General features: G+C 43.2%; 3 protein-coding genes across 4 annotated transcripts; all 3 read right to left on the reverse strand.

The window, feature by feature from the left end:
- Positions 1-2532: 2532 nt before the first annotated feature.
- LOC124694768 (protein SULFUR DEFICIENCY-INDUCED 2-like) lies at positions 2533-5211 on the reverse strand. Its single transcript, XM_047227720.1, has 4 exons — positions 5035-5211; positions 4803-4949; positions 3695-4069; positions 2533-3234 (listed from the first exon to the last, which is right to left on the reverse strand). Exons 1-4 carry the CDS (start codon positions 5209-5211, stop codon positions 2797-2799), a joined length of 1137 nt encoding a protein of 378 aa, XP_047083676.1. The 3' UTR covers positions 2533-2796.
- A 3534-nt stretch (positions 5212-8745) lies between these two features.
- Positions 8746-12266, reverse strand: LOC124695916 (TATA-binding protein-associated factor 2N-like). Of its 2 annotated transcripts, XM_047228719.1 has the most exons (8): positions 12140-12266; positions 10819-10899; positions 10656-10744; positions 10494-10568; positions 10278-10375; positions 9929-10207; positions 9673-9759; positions 8746-9099 (listed from the first exon to the last, which is right to left on the reverse strand). In XM_047228719.1, the coding sequence occupies exons 1-8, from the start codon at positions 12263-12265 to the stop codon at positions 8978-8980; spliced, it is 957 nt and encodes a 318-aa protein (XP_047084675.1). In that variant the 5' UTR covers position 12266; the 3' UTR covers positions 8746-8977. The 2 variants fall into 2 exon arrangements, with proteins under 2 accessions (XP_047084675.1, XP_047084674.1); XM_047228718.1 differs by lacking the exon at positions 8746-9099 and having other exon boundaries at positions 9317-9759.
- A 3369-nt stretch (positions 12267-15635) lies between these two features.
- On the reverse strand, positions 15636-19228 carry LOC124701534 (glycerol-3-phosphate acyltransferase RAM2-like). Its single transcript, XM_047233613.1, has 2 exons — positions 18549-19228; positions 15636-16693 (listed from the first exon to the last, which is right to left on the reverse strand). The coding sequence occupies exons 1-2, from the start codon at positions 19173-19175 to the stop codon at positions 15815-15817; spliced, it is 1506 nt and encodes a 501-aa protein (XP_047089569.1). The 5' UTR covers positions 19176-19228; the 3' UTR covers positions 15636-15814.
- Positions 19229-19859: the final 631 nt, after the last annotated feature.

Here is a 19859-nt window from a genome sequence, read left to right on the forward strand (position 1 = left end):
ACTATTACTTTTACCCAATTTTTAGATTTTCAAATTTTTAGGTTTGGCAAAAAAAATATTTAAAAAATTTAAAAAAATTAAAAGTAATAAAAAATAAAAATTAATGTTTGTTTATTTATTCACGATTTTTATTACATCATTATTTTTGTTTATGAAAAAAATTATTTGAAATTCAAACAATAAAAAAATGTGACATCGACCAACATGTTAATAGGATTGATATGATACTAGTATCACATACATGCGCGCGTAGCACTTGGATGTGGGACGGAGTGGAACTCAGAAGTTAAGCGTGCAAGATGTGGAGTAGTGGGAGGATGGGTGACCGAGCGGGAAGTTTGACCACGAGTAAGTAATTTGATTAGAGATAAGTGTAGTTAGAGATAGAGACTAAGCTATGCAAATAACTGGAATAATAGAAATTCTGAAAAAAATAGAAAAAAAACAGAGTGAAAAACAATTAGAAACCCAAATAAATTAAAATAAAATTAACGAAATAGCCGTTAGTCACGGTTCGGGAGGCAACCCGCGACTAAAGGTCCTTCGCCCAGGCGCACGCTAGTCGCCCACGTGGATGGACCTTTAGTCGCGGTTCGTAAGCAACCGCGACTAAAGGGGGGGCTTTAGTCGCGCTTAATTGGTCGCGGTTGCGCAACCGCGACTAATGGCAGTTGCCAACCGCGACCAAAGGCCATTTTTCTACCAGTGTTTCATATTGTTTGGATCGTTTTCGAATTTTTTATGCCCGTTTCAAACTATATTCAAAACGGCGGTCATGAAGATCCTTTGCCTGGGGTTGAGGCTCGCCAAACTTGCACTAGATCTCTGATGAAATAGCATGTTGTGAATATAAAACTGATTTTTACAAAAATCTTAAGCATTATATTATGTACTTGTAGTTCAAATCTGGTCGGCCTCCTACCGATACGGCAGTAATTTGTCTTTTTCATGGGGGGTGGACGGAAAGGTTCCAGATACACCGTTAAGACTTTGTCCATCTTATGTGGTCTAGTACTTTTGAAAAATGTGTTGGTACCAATCTGAAACTTTAATTTGGTGGTTGCTTCACAAAACACCCCGTTTTCGACACCTCAAAATGGAAAATGGTTTTTCGTGCGATGAAATGGAAAAAAAATTCCTGCAACATCGTAAGACATCCCAAGATGCACGTGTGTGCATAATATGGGCACATTATCACAAACTATGCCGCAATTCTATCCATAACATTGGTTGTTCTGTGTGAAAGCCATAAAACATCGGATATGATAGATCATTTTTAGAAGGTTCTTTGAGATATTTTAAATATTCCAAGTTTGATATTTTTCCAAGATAAAACTTATTTTTCTGAAAAATTTGATATATTATTTGTATTTTTCTGAATTATAATGATTTAGTTATGATTTTTTGAAGATTAATGTGGTAAAATGGAAAATAGCTATGCCGTCGACACATGGCTAAAATATGTGCCGTCGGCATAGACCTGACGCTGTTAGCTCGCTGTCACGGTGGAGAAGCTGTGCCGACGGCCGAAACTGTGCCGACGGTTGCCGTCGGCACAAACCTTCATGTGCCGACGGTTTACCTGTGCCGACGGCTGACCTGCTGACCTGGCCAGAACGAGTCCTGTGCCGACGGCCCCGATATTTTGCCGGCAGCACAGGATCTAGCCGTCGGCACCTTGACTGGTTCCCGTAGTGTTCTCATAGAAATATAAGGTTTGGTTCATACGGAAAATTATTTGGCCATTATATTTGTTTTGTTTATTTTCTGTTTTGATGTAAATGTAACAATTACATTTACTAGTAGTTGTTTATCAGCCAATATAATATTCTATGTGTATATATCATGGTTGAGCCCTAGCTGCATCTTGCTCTTCCACTGATGCATTGTTTTGTGTATGATAGTAGTTTTTCTGAACACCAATATAGCTACACGCCCTTATCTAGACCAGCTGTTCTTTGTTGAGACTTGAGATACTACATGCGTAAGCTTTTTTTTTTGTTTCTCACAAACGACAAAACACATGCAATCCAGTGTCGCGTGAAGGAACTGGATGAATCATCCCCACGACATGACGCCAGTCGCCATCAAGGCAAAACACAAGAAAAACCTAGACCTAGGACACCTGCCCCTAGTATGGACAAGAGGAGAAACCCGGCCGCCTCCCTCATCCTAACACCAGTGGGCGAGGCCACCAGAGGGAGAGGGGGAAAGCGCTGGGGAGAAACATGAAACTCTCAAAAGACATGGGAGGAGAGAGAGACGAAGAAGAGAAAGGAGAGCCGAGTCAACTCTACTACATGGCCTATAAGGTGGCCTGACGGTTGAAGCGACACATTATGACTTGTCCCCTCAAGACACACATTTCTCGCAGTGTATCTAATTACTCAACATACAAGAATATGTTCTCTTTTAAAACAAAAAAGATGTGTTGTTACTTTGTCATGTACTTCCTCCATTTCGAAATAAATGACTCGGATAGATACATGTAAATCTAGACATATCTAATCACTTATTTTCGGACGAATGTTGTAAACTTACAAGGAGCATATGTTGGTGCAACTTGTGATTTGTTTTACTGTACATATGTACTGTACATATATATGAAAATCCTACACATTGTACACATGCAACCGCTTCACACAAAAATCTACACGACTACACACATACAACACATGTACGTACATACATGAATACATGCATGAGCACGAACAGTACAGAACATCCACGGCGACACGCTTCACTACCTTGTCGCGGATGCACACAAGCTCCTACCGAGTGATGTCTCGCTTCTAGCTAGCACGCCATCTGCTGCCTGCACAGGGGCGTGATCTCCTCGAACACGGGCAGCCTCCGGTCGCTCCGCCTGTACGGCGCCGTCCACTGCCTCACAACCTCGTCCAGAAGCTCCTCCATCTCGTCGGCCTCCGCGCCGTCCTCCGAGCCAGCCTCCTCCCCACCGCCGGCGCCGCCCGTCTCTGCCCTGATCCGCTCTAGCAGCTCCTCCGCCTTCTTGACGATCTTCCCGCCGTGCTCCCTGCCGCCGGCGTTGTACGCGCCGGCGATCACGTGAGCGAGCACAAGCTCCGCGTCGGCGAGCCGGCGCTGCTCGATGAGGCACAGCGCGAGGTTGCACGCTTTGTTGGCGTCCGGGTCCACCATCTGCGCCTTCCGGTACACCGCCTCCGCCGCCATGTAGTTCCGCTGCTGCATGTAGGCCCAGGCCAGGTTCCCCTGGAAGAAACATGGCATCGTGCTATACGTCAGCTCCACCTCTTGCAGTAATATACAATGTCCACCTTTCCCCACGACTAGGAGTATATAGTTGGTTGCTCCGGTGATTTTAGTTTTTGAAAAACATGGTCAGGAGAAGTTTGACTAACAATCTCGGCCAAAATCTAAAACTTCCACTGATAATTACTTTGTTAACATAGGGTTTAGGTGACATTAAGTTTTTGTTAAACTTCTAGATTGATGAACACTTTTTCATAGTTATGAAAACTATAACACAAATCACGTATTTAAAGAACAATTGTTTATCAAATATTTTTCTTAACGAATAAAAATACTCCCTCTGGTTCAATATAGTTGCCCCAAAAAAGACCTATCTGGACATGTTTTATTGTGTAGATATATCTTTTTTCGAGCAATTATTTTTAACCGAAGGAAGTACTAATTTTAATTAGTTACCTACCAGGACACGAGAGGTCTCTTGTTGGACGGAGACATGGATCTTGCGGCCGTGGGAGCGGGCACGCTTGGTGGCCTTGCCTCGTGGGAAGGCCTCACCAAGGTAGATCTTTCGGAGCTTGCGCTTGAGGAGCTCAATCTCCTCCTTGGTGCGGCCGCTGGCTTTGTAGAGGTCGAGCAGGATGTTGTCGAGTGACTCTTGTGACTGCTTGCCAGGGCAGAGATGTCGCAACGATCGGATGGCGTCCACAGCTTCGCTCAGGTACCCACGTTGCTTCATCACCACCGCCATGTCCTTGAGCGCGCTATCCACCTTGTCTCCGGTCTCGATCGCCTTCCAGAACCATGCAATTGACGCATCTAGGTCCTTCTCCACCAGCTTCAATTTACCCACAAAAGATTGAAATTGTAGTATCAGTTTCTTTTCCGAGATCATACATATATGTAGGGGTAGAAGTGGAACGACAGTCTTCAGCCATCTCACATGAGCATAATTGTAATAGTAAGGTGCATAGTACGTGTATATAGAGTTAGTAGACAGGTTTGAACATTGACATAAATCCCATACGTCCTATCTAGGCACACAACTTTTTTTTGATGTAGTCCTAGGCACAAATTTTGGTACTCAACTATGAACGCCTCTTCTATCTATCATGATGCTATATATAGATCATTTTCCCCTTGTATGTACTTTCTGTGTTCAGTAATGTAACATGTTAACGGAGGAAAAACTATTTATTGACTATAGACTAATTAGCATTGCACGTTTGTACATTAGTTGCATCTTAATTGTTTGCATGTAAACAATATAGCATTCCTATATTCTCATGGAATGCTTGAAGACGGCATGAAGGAAAGCGATGACTAGAGGCTAGTAGTGCTTGCCGTTCTTAATTTGGGGTTTTGAAACCGAACTCTCTTTTCCTTTCCGTTTTGGTTTCAAGCTTACTAAGACGTGGCTAACCAACTTTGGATGATCAACGTTCACACGCAAGCAAGTTGATATAAATCTAACTGAAACGGCTATACTTCAATCTCCTTAAATACAGCAAATTGATGAAAACGTTCTTCGTCTAGCTAGCCGGAAGCAAATAGAGGAAGCTTGAGTTTACCTGGTAGTTCTTGGCCCGAGCATACGGCCCGTCTCCGGAGGGGATCTTGTGCGCGACGTGCGCCGCCGCTGCCGCCGCATCCGGGCTCGGCGGCTGAGCCAATCCGGCATGAACCATCTCGATATCCACGTACAGGTACACGTAGAGCTAGCTAGACAAGCTAATGATTGCGAGCGGAATTCCGTTGATGGCGCTCGCTGCTGATTCCTTCCGGCGGGGATCGATACCGTACGGCCGGTGAGTCACCAAGTCGAGGCTGGCAGGGGAGCTGTCGCTGTAATATATAGCCGGACGGCCCGATCGGATGAATCTGGCCGACCGGGAAGAAGTGCATCTGGACAGGGAACCGTCCAGGTTCGGTGGGAAGCCTGGATGGGAGTCGTTGGATGGAGCCGGCCTCGACGGGCATGTTCATCGGAGAGTGTCCATTAGCTGGTGGTATAGATGATAGGATCGATCGTCCGGCCCCCTTCTCATGCATTAGCGTGACGCAATACGTGGCTACTCACCGTGCTGGCAGAAGCAGCGCGTGTGAGACGCCAACACTCGACTCATTTTCTTTTTGTCACGGTCTGTATTTTACATACAGAATCAACTTTTTTCCCAAAAACTATGGGCTTGGCTGGCTCCCGCCCCCTTTTTAAACTATTTTTGGTCTCGTTTAAATCCTGCAGTATCTACTACTTTCAGTTTAAAATATTCTGATACTCCTAGCATAATACTTTTTACGAAAAATTATGTCAAACTATTAATAATCATCAACAACTGTACAAACAACCTAAAAATTAATAAAAAAATAGAAATATGTACATGGACCACCTAGTGACGACTATAGACAGTAACCCTATCCTCGCCCCTCCATCACCGGAGCTAGACAAATGTTGTCGTAGTAGAGCTTCTTGTAGTATACACCCGGAAAGTCATCGTGTTAAGCTCCCAAAGGACCAACACACCAGAGCAGCAACCATCTCCAATGATGACAACCATAGATCGGAAGAGACTGGTCTGAAGCTACACCAACAAACACGAAAACCGAACGAATCTCAGATAATCCGCCGGGCGCACGACTCCACGCGTCCTCCGTCGGTGCTAGATGCACCACCAAAACGAGGATAAGGTGGGGAAGACCTTATTCTGACTTCGGGATGTAGCTGCTGTCTCACCATCCCGAAGAAAATAATAAACAACAAGCTAGTACATCGCCGGCGAGGGGGTGAAACCCTAGATGGGTTTTACAGTCGACGCCTCATGCCAATCGCTTCCTCGCGTACGTACTCGATTCCCTAGTTTATAACTCAATAACACAAGACTTTAATCAATAATTACTCGATCAATATGTGAATTGTAAGTGGTTAAGTTTTTTACCTTAAGAATTAACAATTTCCGAGAAATAACTAGCTTGGCTGATTTTTTTCTCGGGAAATTACTTTTGGTCACTCAAATCTCGGTAAATATTACACCTTCCATGTTGAATTATAATGTGTATTTTAGTTTACATCAAGAAAAGGATTTGATCAATAATTAAGTGCTCTGTTAGTACTCCCTTCAGCCCTAAATATTTATCGCAGATTTAACTAAAGTATACACTAAAAAATATGTCTACGTTCATTGAACCTGCGAAGAATATTTTTGTCTAGAGCCTAGAGGAGTATACTCCCTCCGTTCCGCGAATAAATGGATGTTTTCTGTTTTTGAAAGAAAAATTGACTAAAATTTTACATAAAAGTAGCAATACATGTGACATCAAATTGCTATATTATTGAACTACTCATGTCAAGATGAATCTAACGATATCAATTTACTGTAATTTTTTTCTAGGAAGTTGATCAAAATTAATGAAGTTTGACCTAAGCCATGTCCTAACGAACACTTATTTGAGGACGGGTGAATTATTGATTAGACAACGTGAGCACATGAATCCACTGTACCTTGGATACATGGGGCCATGGGGTACCTACGCACCTACCACTTCCCTCTAGTACGAAATCTAAACGTCGGCCTTTTTCTCAAAAAAGAAATGTTGCATGGGCTGACTCTCCCTTTTCAAACTACTTTTAGTCTCACTTAAATCTCAGGATATTGGACAACTCCCGTTTTAAGGTGTAAGGTATGGTAGGAGTACTAGTTTATCAAGACAAGACTTTAATCAATAATTGCTCTATTAATATGTGATCTGTGTGAGTAAAGTTTGTATAGGAAAAATCAAAAAAAATGGATAAAAGGCCAATATTGATTAGACGACGTGAGCACATGGATCCACTTACTACCTTCGATCCATGGGAACAGCAGCCGCTCGCCTCTATACGTCTTGTAGACCTCCGTTAAAATTGTCTTGGTCAACATCGGTTCAAGTTCCGTATCCAGTGCAATCAACTGCATATGGTGCTGATTTCTTCTAAACTCCACAGTAGATATATGTCGCTCTGAGCTCTTGTTGAAGATTTGACAAAATTTAAATATATCTACATACTAAGCGGTGTCTAGATACATTTAATTTTTACAAATCTAACACAACTTAGGTAAGACAGATGGAGTATTGCGTAACTTGGAAATGTCAGAACAAAAATGGGGTGCGGGCGCAACTAGTTGCGGAATATCCCCTCTCGTGTCTTGTTTGCACATCTTAAAACGGGAGTTGTCCAGGGGCTGACCCTGCCGACCCAATGGGTAACTTGAGGCCAGCTCTATTGACCTATTTTCCGCATGAAGCCAACCCGATCGGCACAACGGCCCTGCTATTTCTGTACCGGGTTGTGGACCCGATGGGTCAACTTACAAGAGGATGTTGTTTTGTGTAACTATGGAGTATCTGGTATAGGGATTGTAATAGTGCCATGTGGTGATGTACAACCAAGAATGCAAATATTGTGAGTAATCCTGGTCTACATCTCTTTCATAAATAATAGATGTTTTAAAAGCGTGTGTTGTTCTGGAAATTAAATTCTGCTCCTAAATACATATGCTCCCTCTCCAAAAGAAAAACATATTTTGAATTGTCAAACTTTTTTGACAAAACATTCTACATGTACATCCCCACTGTATATGCATATTTGTCAAGTTTTCGCGAAAAATCAATATTTTTGTCTATGTAAAATAAGAGAAAAAAATATTGTGTGAAAAGCCTTATTTTTAACATCAATTTTTTTCTTTTTGCACACACTAGGCGACAAGTCGAATTTTCATGAAATTACTTTGTGGAAGGGTAGCACATGAGTATGTACATGTGAATTCTTTGTTTAATTGTTTTTTAATATTTTCAAATATGTGTAAGATACTTTCCTAAGTTCGACTCCTGTAAGAGTACTTCCGTAACTTTATAAAATAACCGACATGTTCACCAAACTTAATATTGGAGACCAAGCTCAGACTTCTATCAGCAGGCAAATGGAGGGACTATGAAACACTGAACTTTTTTTTACTCGGACCTGTATGTAAAAATAGGTGTCTTACTTTTATCTAGATACAGATGTATCTAGACACATTTTAGTTAGAGATACATTCTTATACAGATAAAGTTGAGATACTTTAAAAAAAATTAGATGGAGGTAGTACATAAAGTTGGTGTGAATGTGAATGATCTCCTTCATGAAAGAGATGGATAGTCTTCTTCTATAACTCAAAAATAACCAAAAGCTGGAAGGGAGAGCCAACTTTCTTTCTGTATTACAAGAAACCTTGAGTTCTCATTAAAGCGCAAGATCTATATCACTAATTAAGAAGATATGTTGATACACAATTCTTAAAAAAAAGAATTAGCAGTAACATCAGCCAACGACTGTTTCGTATGAACAAGAGCTGTCGCTACCTCGGATCCATCCGCCCCCCCACCCCCAACCAGTCATCCGAGCGATACCAACGACTAATCCATTACCACATCTCAACGACTGTACAAAGATTTTTGGGTAACAGAGACCGCCCAGACTACGCTGGAAACAGATGGAACTATTCAAAAATGCACTCTTAAATACAGCAAAGGTGTCCCATGAGTAACAACATAACATGCTCGTCAAAATCCCACAGAATTGAAGCAATGGTACAGATACCATTGGCGATTATAGCTAAAAACTGGGAATGCTAGTTGATGGTTCACAAGCAGAAAGTGCTAAGGTTCGGTTCCAATCCACAGAACACGTTCCTTCTCTTTTTTTGGTAATAACAATACAGAGAGCGGTGATCTAATAGTTCGGGTCGCCCCGCCCACGGCCAGGACCCATTCGTCCACGGCCCCTCACATAGCCCCTGCCGCCTGGGCCACCTGGTCCCCCTCCAGCTCGGCCACCACGCTCGTATCCTGGGCCTGTAATGCCAGGTTCCACAATTACATGTTTAAAGGATTGCGATGCAACATGACAGCTTAACCCACAACACTAGATAAACACTAGATGCCAGTCATCTTTGCCTAATGTGATTGCAATACAAGCTCTTGATAAATGATAAATACACATTACATGGTCTAAGAAGGCGGGTCGGGACTTGACACAAAGAAATAAGTACATTGTGAAGAAATTATTCTTAGTTAATCAATATGTGTATAACTCATGTTCAGAATGTGTTCATCCCACAATGCCCATAGGAGTGAGAAAGAGAGTAAAGCAAAATCAGTTAGCTCTAAAGGAGTGAAATCTTATTATCACTACCACTGACCAAAACCCTACAGCTGTATTTAGCAATCTCTTCATAAAGTTGCTGACTAGCAAGTTCAAAAGAATACTATTCACCAGAGTTCTGGCCTATGAGAGGCATCAATCAGCGCACGAATTATTGTTGCTTAGATTTGCAATGAGTTGGAGTAAATGCACAAGGTAGGTGGGAACCAACATAAAGTTCCATTTTGCGTGAATAGAATGTATGTTGCTAAGATTATACATACCACCGTAGCCCCAGTTGCCTCTTCCTCGCCCGCCCCCGCCACCACCACCACGGCCTCTGTTCTGGTTGTAGTTCCAGCCACCGTTGTCTGACAAGACAACTGGTTAGAGCAAAAAGTCGTATACAATCTTCAGCAAACAAGCAAGAAAGAATCCAAAAAATATCAACTTCTGTAAGTATCATCATCATAAATACTTCATGGACGGCGTTAAAACTTCAATAACAGTAGAACAAAAAATATATACAGTAGAACTTACCATATCCTCCATATCCACCTTGGTCGTAACCATACCCGCCTCCATAGCCACCTTGGTTGTGGCCGTAACCTCCCTGGTTGCCATACCCACCTTGGTTGTGGCCGTAACCTCCCTGGTTGCCATACCCACCTTGGTTGTGACCGTACCCTCCCTGGTTGCCATATCCACCATAACCTCCTTGGTTGTTATCATACCCACCATAACCTCCACCATATGCTCCCCTACCACCCCAGCCCCTTCCTCTCCCTCTGCCTCTTCCACGTCCACGTCCATATGAATCTTCAATATATAAAGAACAAGTTAGCAATCAGTCACATAAACAAACTACATCTAGTAATTTTATGTTCACCTGTTTGAACTTGATTCTGTCTTGGCTGTTGTTGTTGATATTGCTGAACCTGCTGGTACCTTGGTTTATGCGGCTCTGCATGCGATGGAGCTTGATACCTACAGAAGACAATAATATCACATAAATGTCTGTGTTTGAATATTCATATGATCAAGTTAGTACATCTTAAGATGCTATAAAATGAATCCTGTAAAGAAAGCAAGTCAAACAGAATACCCGGGTGAGTTCGTGTCGAGCTCCTTAGGTGACAAGGAGATTGATATCATTGAAACATGACGAGTCATCTCCAATCTGGCAGAACCCAGAAGACAACATATGTAAGTAAAACAGACCAAGAGGGTAACCCAGTGATAAGCAAAGTTTTGTTAAGAACTTAACGGTACAAGGCCTTCCTCAATGGGTTCCCATACATCAGTAATACTGATTGAACTGATTGTGGTATCTTGATGCAACCCAGGGATCCTTTTCTGCAGTAAGATGGACCTCGTCAGTCTTCAGAAGTCTAAGTAATGGTATAAAAAAGAGCTAAGAACAGACCAACCTTTATGATCTCAGTAATAGCCACTGTCTTGCTGATAGCTTGTCCCATAGCCTTCAGCACAATTTCTTTCACACGTTTTTCCTGTTTTGAACAACTTATAAGATTCATACCATGCATAACAGTACATATGATTCAGGTACAAATTGCATCACATATGACAGAAGAATGACCATATCCCAGCAGAATTAGCATAGCAGGTCATGGTTGCACAAGGGTGGAACCATGATATTGATCAAGGTTGAGAACTTTATAGTGCCACCCCAAAATTTGTGGCAATTGTTACAAACTTAAACGGAATCCAGGATGTGGTACACACCTCCAAGCTAAAGAGGATTAACTTGTGGAAATGACAATGACCAGTAGCCACTGGAAAAATGCAAAACAGGATTGCCTGGTGGCAGCATTACAATGATGATATTGGCTAGGTGCATGAAAAGGGACAGGAGGAAAACCGACTTGACACGACAGGCAGGGCAGGAAACTCGATTGGATTGCATCCACAACAAATGGTTCACACCAAGAGAATTCCAGACCTTCACCAATTTATCGTGTTATACATCCGGCGCGTGGACTCATGTGACAACCCAATAATAAAAAATTGAAGCAGACAGCTCATTAAAATGTGAGCTAAGGATTACACTGCCTATGCAGTAAAAAACAACGATTCCCAATTTGCACTCATGAGAAATGGACACAGAATTTGTTATATTGTGGACAAACAATCTGTAACCAGGATGCTGCAGATCGATAACACAAGTCCCTTATATAATTGCATCCTGTAACATCAAAGAGCGTATGCAAGACTGTTAAATCTTCAGATTAGCTAGACCCTTGGTTCGTCCATGTACAATACAAATACCAAAATTACCACCTGACATCCAAAAGCTATGTAAAATACTACCTCCCGCATCACTCACTGCATCAAGACAACAGAATACTACGCAATGTCCTTTTTTTGGTCATTACCAGCTACCATAGATGCAACGTATTGCAAAGGGGGCAAATACCCTGGCCTACAAGCTAACTGGAAAAACATGGAATTGCCGCACCAAATCTGACAGACAGATGCAAATTGCAAAACTATACGCCGTTGCCATATCAGATACTGTCCATAAGCAGTTCAACGGGTACACCATGCGCCAAATCAACGATTGTCTCCGGTACAGGGTGGGGCTTAGCAGGACATTCATCCCAAATACTGCCGTTTCTGGACGTGCCGCGGCGAGATCCAGCCAAGCCAAGGGACGTCGCGCGTGTGCGAGGATTCCCCCTTCGGGCGCGAGCTAAGCGGGGGGCGGTGGCTACGGGGGTGGCGCGGTACCTGGAGGAGGGAGGTGGCGTAGGTGACGTAGTTGCGGATGAGGCCCTGTGTGGTGATACGGATCTCGTTCTCGCTGATGGCGGCGGCCTCGGGCCGCGGCTTCTCGACCCGCTGGTACCGATCCATGGCGGCGCGGCGGCGGCGGCGGCGGCGGCGTCTGATGTGCTGCTGCTGATGGGGATGGGAAGGGAAGGGGAGTGCGTGCTGGCAGTGAGAAAAACCCTAGAAATAGGGGAGGTGGGAGTTAGGGTTTAACGGCATCCGGGTGTGGCGGCGCACGGATGGATGGGCGATCTCGTGCACCCTCTACTTCTAGATTCGCACTTTTTTGCTTCCTTTTTCTGACGCCTGAATATTGCTTCAGGATAATGATCTGACATGGGGCAGAAATATAAGCTCGATTTTTACATGTCCAGGAGTGTTAGCAATTTTTTACATGCTCTAGAAATAACTGAATTGTTAATTATATCTTCCTATAAAACTGGATTATATGCATTCTTCTCACACATTTCTTGTTCGATAACCCTAAGATGAACTCAGTTGTATTTTGGATACCTATCTCATGTTTTGTATGTTTTTCTATTTTTTACTGTATGTTTTCGTTGCGATACTAGATTTAGCACCATATATATGACATGATTTCTTATTGGATGCATGTGTGCGTTAGCGCGCTGATGCCAATGCTCTTTGGGCACAGGCCGGACCAACACTGAAAGCTATTTCTTTTCCTTTCCGTGTGCATTATGTTTTCGTTTTTTCCTTCTTTGTATTTCATATTTTTTGTTTTCTTTTCCATCTTTCTTCTTTCATACTATATTCCTTATTTCTATGTTTGTTTTATTTCCCATATTTCCTTCTTTTGTTGTCCTTCCTTTTTTTATTGTTCCAATTATATAATGTTTATTTTATTTTTTCTAGTCTCCTAATCCATGTCACATTATTATATTTTTTCCCTTTTCTTTTTTTAACATGCATGCATGACTATTTTATGTTTTCTTTTTTTAACATGAAGATGTTTCTAATAATCACAAACTACTTTATTTAATTATATGGAATTTTCTTCTATTATGTATGAACATTATTTTTCATAAAAATAAACCACCTGTTTAAATTTTATTTAAATAATATTACTTATACAAATAATTTATATTTTTGCAAAGTATATAAAAAAATTGTGATATGTGAACATTTTTTAAACACGTCAATATTCATTTTGATATACGAGAACATTTATTTGAACACACGCGAACAAAAAAAATTCTGCAACAAGTACTTTCTTTATATATCTAAAAGTAAATAAATTTTTTTAGATTCATAAAAATCTTAATTTTTAGGCGTACCAACATGCAGGCCATGTGGAATCCCTTCAAGCCCTAGGGCACTATTTCACATTGTCGGGTCAAATTCTCTCAACGGGCTCTGAAGAATCCAAATATCTTGAAATGGGTCATGGAGATGATGATTGAAGTGAACATGACACTTGGTTTAACAACTGTTAATAAACATGTAAAATCCCCAAAAAGGGTGAAGCACTTTGCGCCTAGAGTCATTGAAACTATTTGCAACTTTTAAGACATTGAGGGGGGTCATAGGCACATAGATATGTCGCAGTTGATGAAGATCATCATTTACATGCATCTTGTGAAAACATAATAGTAATTTCATCACATTTTGGGGCTATGTTTTTTCAAATCCTGAGATTAGAAAACTTTTGGAATATGCATCCAAAATATGTGGCATAGCGTGAAAAACAAAGAAATTGTAACAAATATTTTGAGTGGATAAAATATTCTTCACAGACATGTTGCAATGAAGCCATTTAAAAAAAATCAAAACGGCGTATACATAGGAAAAAGTCCTAATATTGAACATAGAAAAAGTTCCTAGTAGTGACATACGTAGGAAAACATGTAAATGATCGAATCTGCTAAATTCTTATGAAATTCCATTGAATTGAAGGAAATGAGACACTTATTCTACTCACTTTTGATTAGTGTGAGCCCTGGAATTTTTGGAGACCATTTTTTCATCAAATTTCTTTTTATTCTTATTTTTTTGAGATTTTTTTGTTTATTATTGTAACCAGGATCCCTTGGCCATTCTCCGAGCCATAGCTGGAAGAAAAACTATATAATAAAGGGCCTAATTCGTACGAACTTGCTGACGGAAGGTCCATATGGATATGGCCCTATCTAGCATCGTGGGCCTATAAGCCGACTTGGTCGGCAGGTGCTATGCGCCGCACACCTTAGGCGGGGTGTTGGGCCGGCCAAGTGTTTTCTTTTTTCTTTTTTCGGTTTCTTTCCTTTTTCTTTTTGGTTTTTTGCATCTCTTTTACATTTGAACATTATTCAAATATGTACATTTTTAAACTTGAACATTTTATGAATCTTATTTCTTCAAATTTGGATATTATCAAATTATGAAAAAATCATAATCGTAATATTTCTTAAATATGAACATTTTCGAATATGGAAATTTTAAAAATATGAATACTTTCAAATGAACATTTTTCCAAATTTTCACATTTTTCAAAATTAGAATAATTATTAAATATAAATAATTTCAAATTTAAACCGTTTTTGAAACTTTTTTGATCTTCAAAATAAAATAAAATAAAAAGAACAACGATAAAAAGGAAACAAAAAAAAATAGAAAACAGAAAGCGAAAAAACAAATGAAAAAAAAAGATAAATGGGCCAAGCCCTTCACCCGTGTTTGATCGTGTGTGTTCATTTTCAATCCTACGGCCTAAGGCATGTCACCTGATCTCAGTCCGTTCGGCGCTTGGTAGCCACTAACCAGTGCTGCCTGTAGGATCGTTCCAGAGCTTTCGTGGCTGCGCCGGCGGCTGGCCGGACTGGGCTCCGAGCCTTCGCGGAGCGCTGGCATATCGCGAACTGTAAGCACATTTCGAACCAGGCCTAGCTGGGTGCGCGCTAGCGTTCGTTCGTTTGTGGCGTGCGTCTACAAGGGGTTCCTGATTTCCTGTCGGGTGCGGAGGACGATCATCTCCTCTGTCTCCTCCATATCTCTCTCAGCGTTGCATAGCACTGTATAGTGTATAGTCTGTAGACATTTTGCTTGGCTTAATTACTGCGAAGGCGAAGGAAATCGATGGTGGTGGACCGCGAGTCGGGGTCGGGGAAGACCGTGACGGCCGAGGTGCGGACCAGCCTCCGGGATGTTCGTCCCCAAGAAGCAGGTACGCGTCGCCTTCAACTTTTCAGGCGATGGAGGAAGACATTTCGTGTCATTTTCGCACTGATGATTCGCCTCGTATTTTGCATACTTATGACAAGCCTATTCCAAGGATCGAATGAGGTTGTTGCGAGGATAGAAGTGAAGACAATACCCGGTGCACTGAATCTGAATGAACAATGCAAACGTGTAAGCAGTTTTTTTTTTCTGCCGAAAGCTTGTCCAGCTGAGCTCATCGCCTCCACCCCCATGTCGAGCTGAGCTCATCGCCTCGTCATTTCATCATCACTGTACATTTTTCATCCGAACTCTGAACTAATCATCCAAATAAAACATTTGTTCAGTGATTACTTTGATCTTCTTAAATTTTGTGTACCTTACAGTTATACGCGATCTGCACATACGTACATCTCCATATCAGTAATTCAGTATACACTGTTCGATCGACAAATCATTTCCCGGTTCATTCTTCATTCACGTGCCCTTGTTTGGCGCGGCGACGACGCCGTCGTTGCCGGCAAGCGCCCGGTACTTGTCCTTCCTGGTGAAGCCGGTGCACTCGTAGGAGAGCGCGGAGGCGATGAGCCTCTGCACGTGGTTGGCCACCTCGTGGCTGGACTTCCCGCCGCCGCCGCAGGTGTGCTCGGCCGGCAGCTTGTCGAGGAACGTGACGGTGTACTGCGGGCTCGGGTTCATGAAGAAGAAGAAGGGGTCCATCGCCTTCCACCCCCTCGCCGTGTTGCCGTGGAACATGCTCGTCCGGCACTCCGTCGCCACGGGCACGATGTCGTCGGTGAGCTCCGCGAACAGCGCCGAGAACCGCAGCAGGAAGGGCTCCCGGCACGTGGTGCCCTCGGGGCACACGGCGACGTCGCCCCCGGCGAGCAGGCGCTTGATGGCGGCGGCGTCGGTGGCGCGGTCGCGGGTCAGCCGGACGGTGCGGATGGGCGAGAGGATCTCGGAGAGGCGGGAGAGCGAGTAGGTGACCACGGACACGGGGCGGCGCAGCGCCACGGAGAGGAACACCGGGTCGACGAGCGTGCGGTGGGAGCAGGCGTAGAGCGCGCCCGTGCGGCCCGAGGCGAGCACCGGGCGCGGCGGCGGCGCGCCACGCATGGTGATGCGCACGCCCAGGGCGCGGTAGACGTGGTACTGCCACGGCATCGGGACAAGCGACCCCGCGGCGACGCGGATGACGGAGAGCAGGAAGCCGACGGGAAACCACGCCACGGCGATCAGCGCGGCGAGAGGGGTCGGGCGCTGGACGAGTCGCCCGTCGTGGAAGACCACCGGCTTCGGCAGCTTGTCCGCACCCACGGCGTCCACCGGCGTTCCAGGCACCAGGTACGCCTCCTGCATATATGTTGCCACGCACAGTATAGTATTCATTCAACAGTGGCGCAGACTCTAGATAAGAATGGCTACTAGTATCGAAATTTCATTTTCACTAGGAGTATTTACCACCATTAACCAACTTCAGCAGTTGACACATGGGCAGGAAAGAGAACATGGGTCCACATATTTACCACCATTTACGTAATATGTGAAATTTTTAAAATATAGATGCACCCACTCCTTGGAAAACCGAAAATTGATTTTGGCTCATAAATATAGATGCACCCACTACCAGAAAAATAAATATCAGGGTGCACTTCCGGACATTCTATGCTTACGCATTAAGTTCCGCAAAAAATGTTATATTTTGTAGCATATGCAAAAAAGACCTCCAGCGCTCTAAAATAGCTTTTCATGAGATTTTTTTTTGTTTCTTTTACTTAGGACACATAAAATATTTTTTCTCCAAAACTTTTGTGAGCTACCATAGGATGTTCGAGGATTTTTTTTCCAGTTTGTCTAACGTTTTTAAAAATATTTTAAAATATATTTACGTAATAGGTTGATCTACACCTGCGAGCCAAACCACCATGTCAATTATTACAGTACGTAGTCTCTCCATCCATAAATAAGTGTAGATATATCTTAAGTTAAACTCTATTAACTTTGATCAACTTTTAGAAAAAATGTTAATATTTGTGATATTAAATTAATATTGCTAGGTTCATCTTGACATGTAGTTCAATAATATAATAATTTAGTATCTCGTATGTTGCTATTATTATATAAAAATTTGATCAAACTAAAAAATGTTTGATTTCTAAAAAAACATGCAATTATTTGTGAACGGAGGGAGCAGTAACCAACTTTTAATACAACCGGTCATAGTAAAAAAGAAGAGCATTGGCTAGCCCAACTACTCGCAACGCATAAGCCAAAAATCATTAAATATTTTTTAAAACAACACTTAAGCAAATGGTGGAAGGTATAGAAGTTGATTTATTTTCCTTGCTATTTAGATGTGTGGATCCAACCTTACACATGCACGGTCGTATCGGCTCTCTTCTCCTACTCCTCCTTTTCTCTGCACCATGGGCAAGCCTGACACATTTGTTTCTTGAACTCAACCAACATGTTGGTCCACTTTTCCTGTCAAAGGCATGAGTCGATGCCCTACTATGTTGTGAACTGGCTTATTAGAGGCTTTGGTTCACTTTTTTACATATACATAGCGCATGGTCTTAAAAAAAACTATGCATTGTAAAAAGGCTAAGCATGCATGGCGGATCTAGAAAATTTTCTTACGGTGGAGCAGTCAAGATGATCTTATGTATTTATGAGATAGGTTTGTTAAATTTATTTTCTCACTGAAAGATGTGCTAGGACATGAAACGCTAGTCACCATAACACTTGTTGGCCACGTCACTATGCATGATGCATGATTACATATACTTCTTCTTTTCCATGAAAATACGGATGAATGATACATCCAAATCTAGACAATTTTTATGGGAAAGTGGGAGTAGTAAAGAAAAGTGTAGTTTTCTCTCTGGAGCCCAAATGGACAATTGTGAACAGTAAATTAGAAAACATAAACAAAAAGTTACCTCCAAACAAAAGCAAAACTTCAAAAACAGAACTGACTTTCTGTCTCAAGAAACATGTACGTCCGCGCCAAAATCCCGTGCATACTTTAAATTTAGTCTTTTAAGAGCACCCGTATTTTGAAAAATATCACAGTGCTCGATGACTGGTACACCAAGGTGTTAGTGAATCACTGCTTGTTAGAGTACGTACGTCGAAACTTTGGGAGTGCATGAAAACGTTAACGTACGTCAGTGAGAAGTGGTGATAAGTGAGTCAACTGACCGACCTTGCAGAGTCTCATGAAGGCGTAGTCAGACCTCCGGTCGCCGAGCCCGACATTCGGCACGTTACCTTCGCCGATCATCTCCCTCAGCGCCTCCACCTTCCTCTCGCCGACGAGCACGCCCCGGCGTACGTCCACAAGCCCCGTCGCGCGCCCGTGCCACGTCGCGAGCTCCGTGCCGACGATGGCGTCCGCGCCGAGATGGTCCCGCAGGAACGGCTCCGCCATCACCCTCGGCGTCGCCGTCACCACCCACCTCCGGCCGCAGGCGGCGAACACGCGCCACGCTTCCGGGTGCACATCGGCCGCGTAGAACCTGGGCAGGACGGCGCGCGCCGCGGATTCGATGTCCGCCACGCGCGCGCCCGCCGTGGCCGCGAACACCAGTACCTGCACGCCGGCCGCCTCCGACACCGCGTAGTACAGCGCCGCGGCGAGCGGCGCGAGGAGCAGGAGGAGCGCCAGGCGTGGCACGCCGCCGGTATCGAAGGCGACGAGCGCGTAGTAGGGGAAGGCGCTCCGCGACCGGAGCAGCGTGCCGTTCAGGCCCGACACCACCGTGTGGTCACTGCGGTGCGATGCGTTGCACTTGTGCACCGCCGGGAACGGCTCCTCGCTGGCCACCACCATCTCACTAGCTTGAACGCCAAGGCTAACCCGTTTGCTTCGAGTCGGCTTCGTGCAGTCTGTGGCTGCGCACAAGTGTTTGTAAGGATGATTTATTTATAGCTTGTGCGGGAGAAAGGACAAAACAAGGGTTGATTGATGAGCGGTAAAATTATGGAATAATCAGTCCAGATTGTAATCCACACTTCTACATGCATGTGTGCTACTGCCGCGTAATTTGATACAGTAGTTTTTTTTTTCAAATAGAGGCAAGAGCTTTGCTCATCTCATTAATTAAGAAGATTTTTACAAGAATAAGTTAATAAGCCAAGAAAAGAAATACAACGTTGTACATGAGTCACGAGGCATGATAAAGCTCAAATGTTTAGCAGCGACCAATTCATATTTGGGGCCTCGGATTTAATGCTGCTAAAAACATGGGTCGGCATCGACTGATTTTTTTTTTAAATATTTGCATTTCATTCATTCCAAAGCTTTCAAGATACCAACATGATGAGGGTGACATTGCCTTTCGCCTAGTGCCTTGGATATCTACGACATATGCCACCAATCTTGATCAAGGCGAATTTGCCTGACTCGCTGTGAATGGTGGATCAAGCGAGAGCGGCATAAGTACCGTGCACGGGACATCCCGTGCACGTATATGCCCTTCATTGCTACATGTTTGCTTTGAGATTCACATCAAAG

Source organism: Lolium rigidum, chromosome 3, assembly GCF_022539505.1.
Source record: "Lolium rigidum isolate FL_2022 chromosome 3, APGP_CSIRO_Lrig_0.1, whole genome shotgun sequence".
Classification (NCBI taxonomy): Eukaryota; Viridiplantae; Streptophyta; class Magnoliopsida; order Poales; family Poaceae; genus Lolium; species Lolium rigidum.

Coding starts and splice junctions, on each gene's coding strand:
- LOC124695916 (XM_047228718.1), bottom strand. CDS start 12,265: ATGGATCGGTACCAGCGGGTCGAGAAGCCGCGGCCCGAGGCCGCCGCC. Junction 10,569..10,655: donor ATTGAGGAAGGCCTTGTACC/GTTAAGTTCTTA, acceptor GGGTTCTGCCAG/ATTGGAGATGACTCGTCATG. Junction 9,760..9,928: donor AGGTGGATATGGAGGATATG/GTAAGTTCTACT, acceptor TTGTCTTGTCAG/ACAACGGTGGCTGGAACTAC.
- LOC124694768 (XM_047227720.1), bottom strand. CDS start 5,211: ATGCCCGTCGAGGCCGGCTCCATCCAACGACTCCCATCCAGGCTTCCC. Junction 4,070..4,802: donor CTCGGGCCAAGAACTACCAG/GTAAACTCAAGC, acceptor GGTAAATTGAAG/CTGGTGGAGAAGGACCTAGA. Junction 3,235..3,694: donor AAGAGACCTCTCGTGTCCTG/GTAGGTAACTAA, acceptor TGTTTCTTCCAG/GGGAACCTGGCCTGGGCCTA.
- LOC124701534 (XM_047233613.1), bottom strand. CDS start 19,175: ATGGTGGTGGCCAGCGAGGAGCCGTTCCCGGCGGTGCACAAGTGCAAC. Junction 16,694..18,548: donor CCTTCATGAGACTCTGCAAG/GTCGGTCAGTTG, acceptor ACATATATGCAG/GAGGCGTACCTGGTGCCTGG.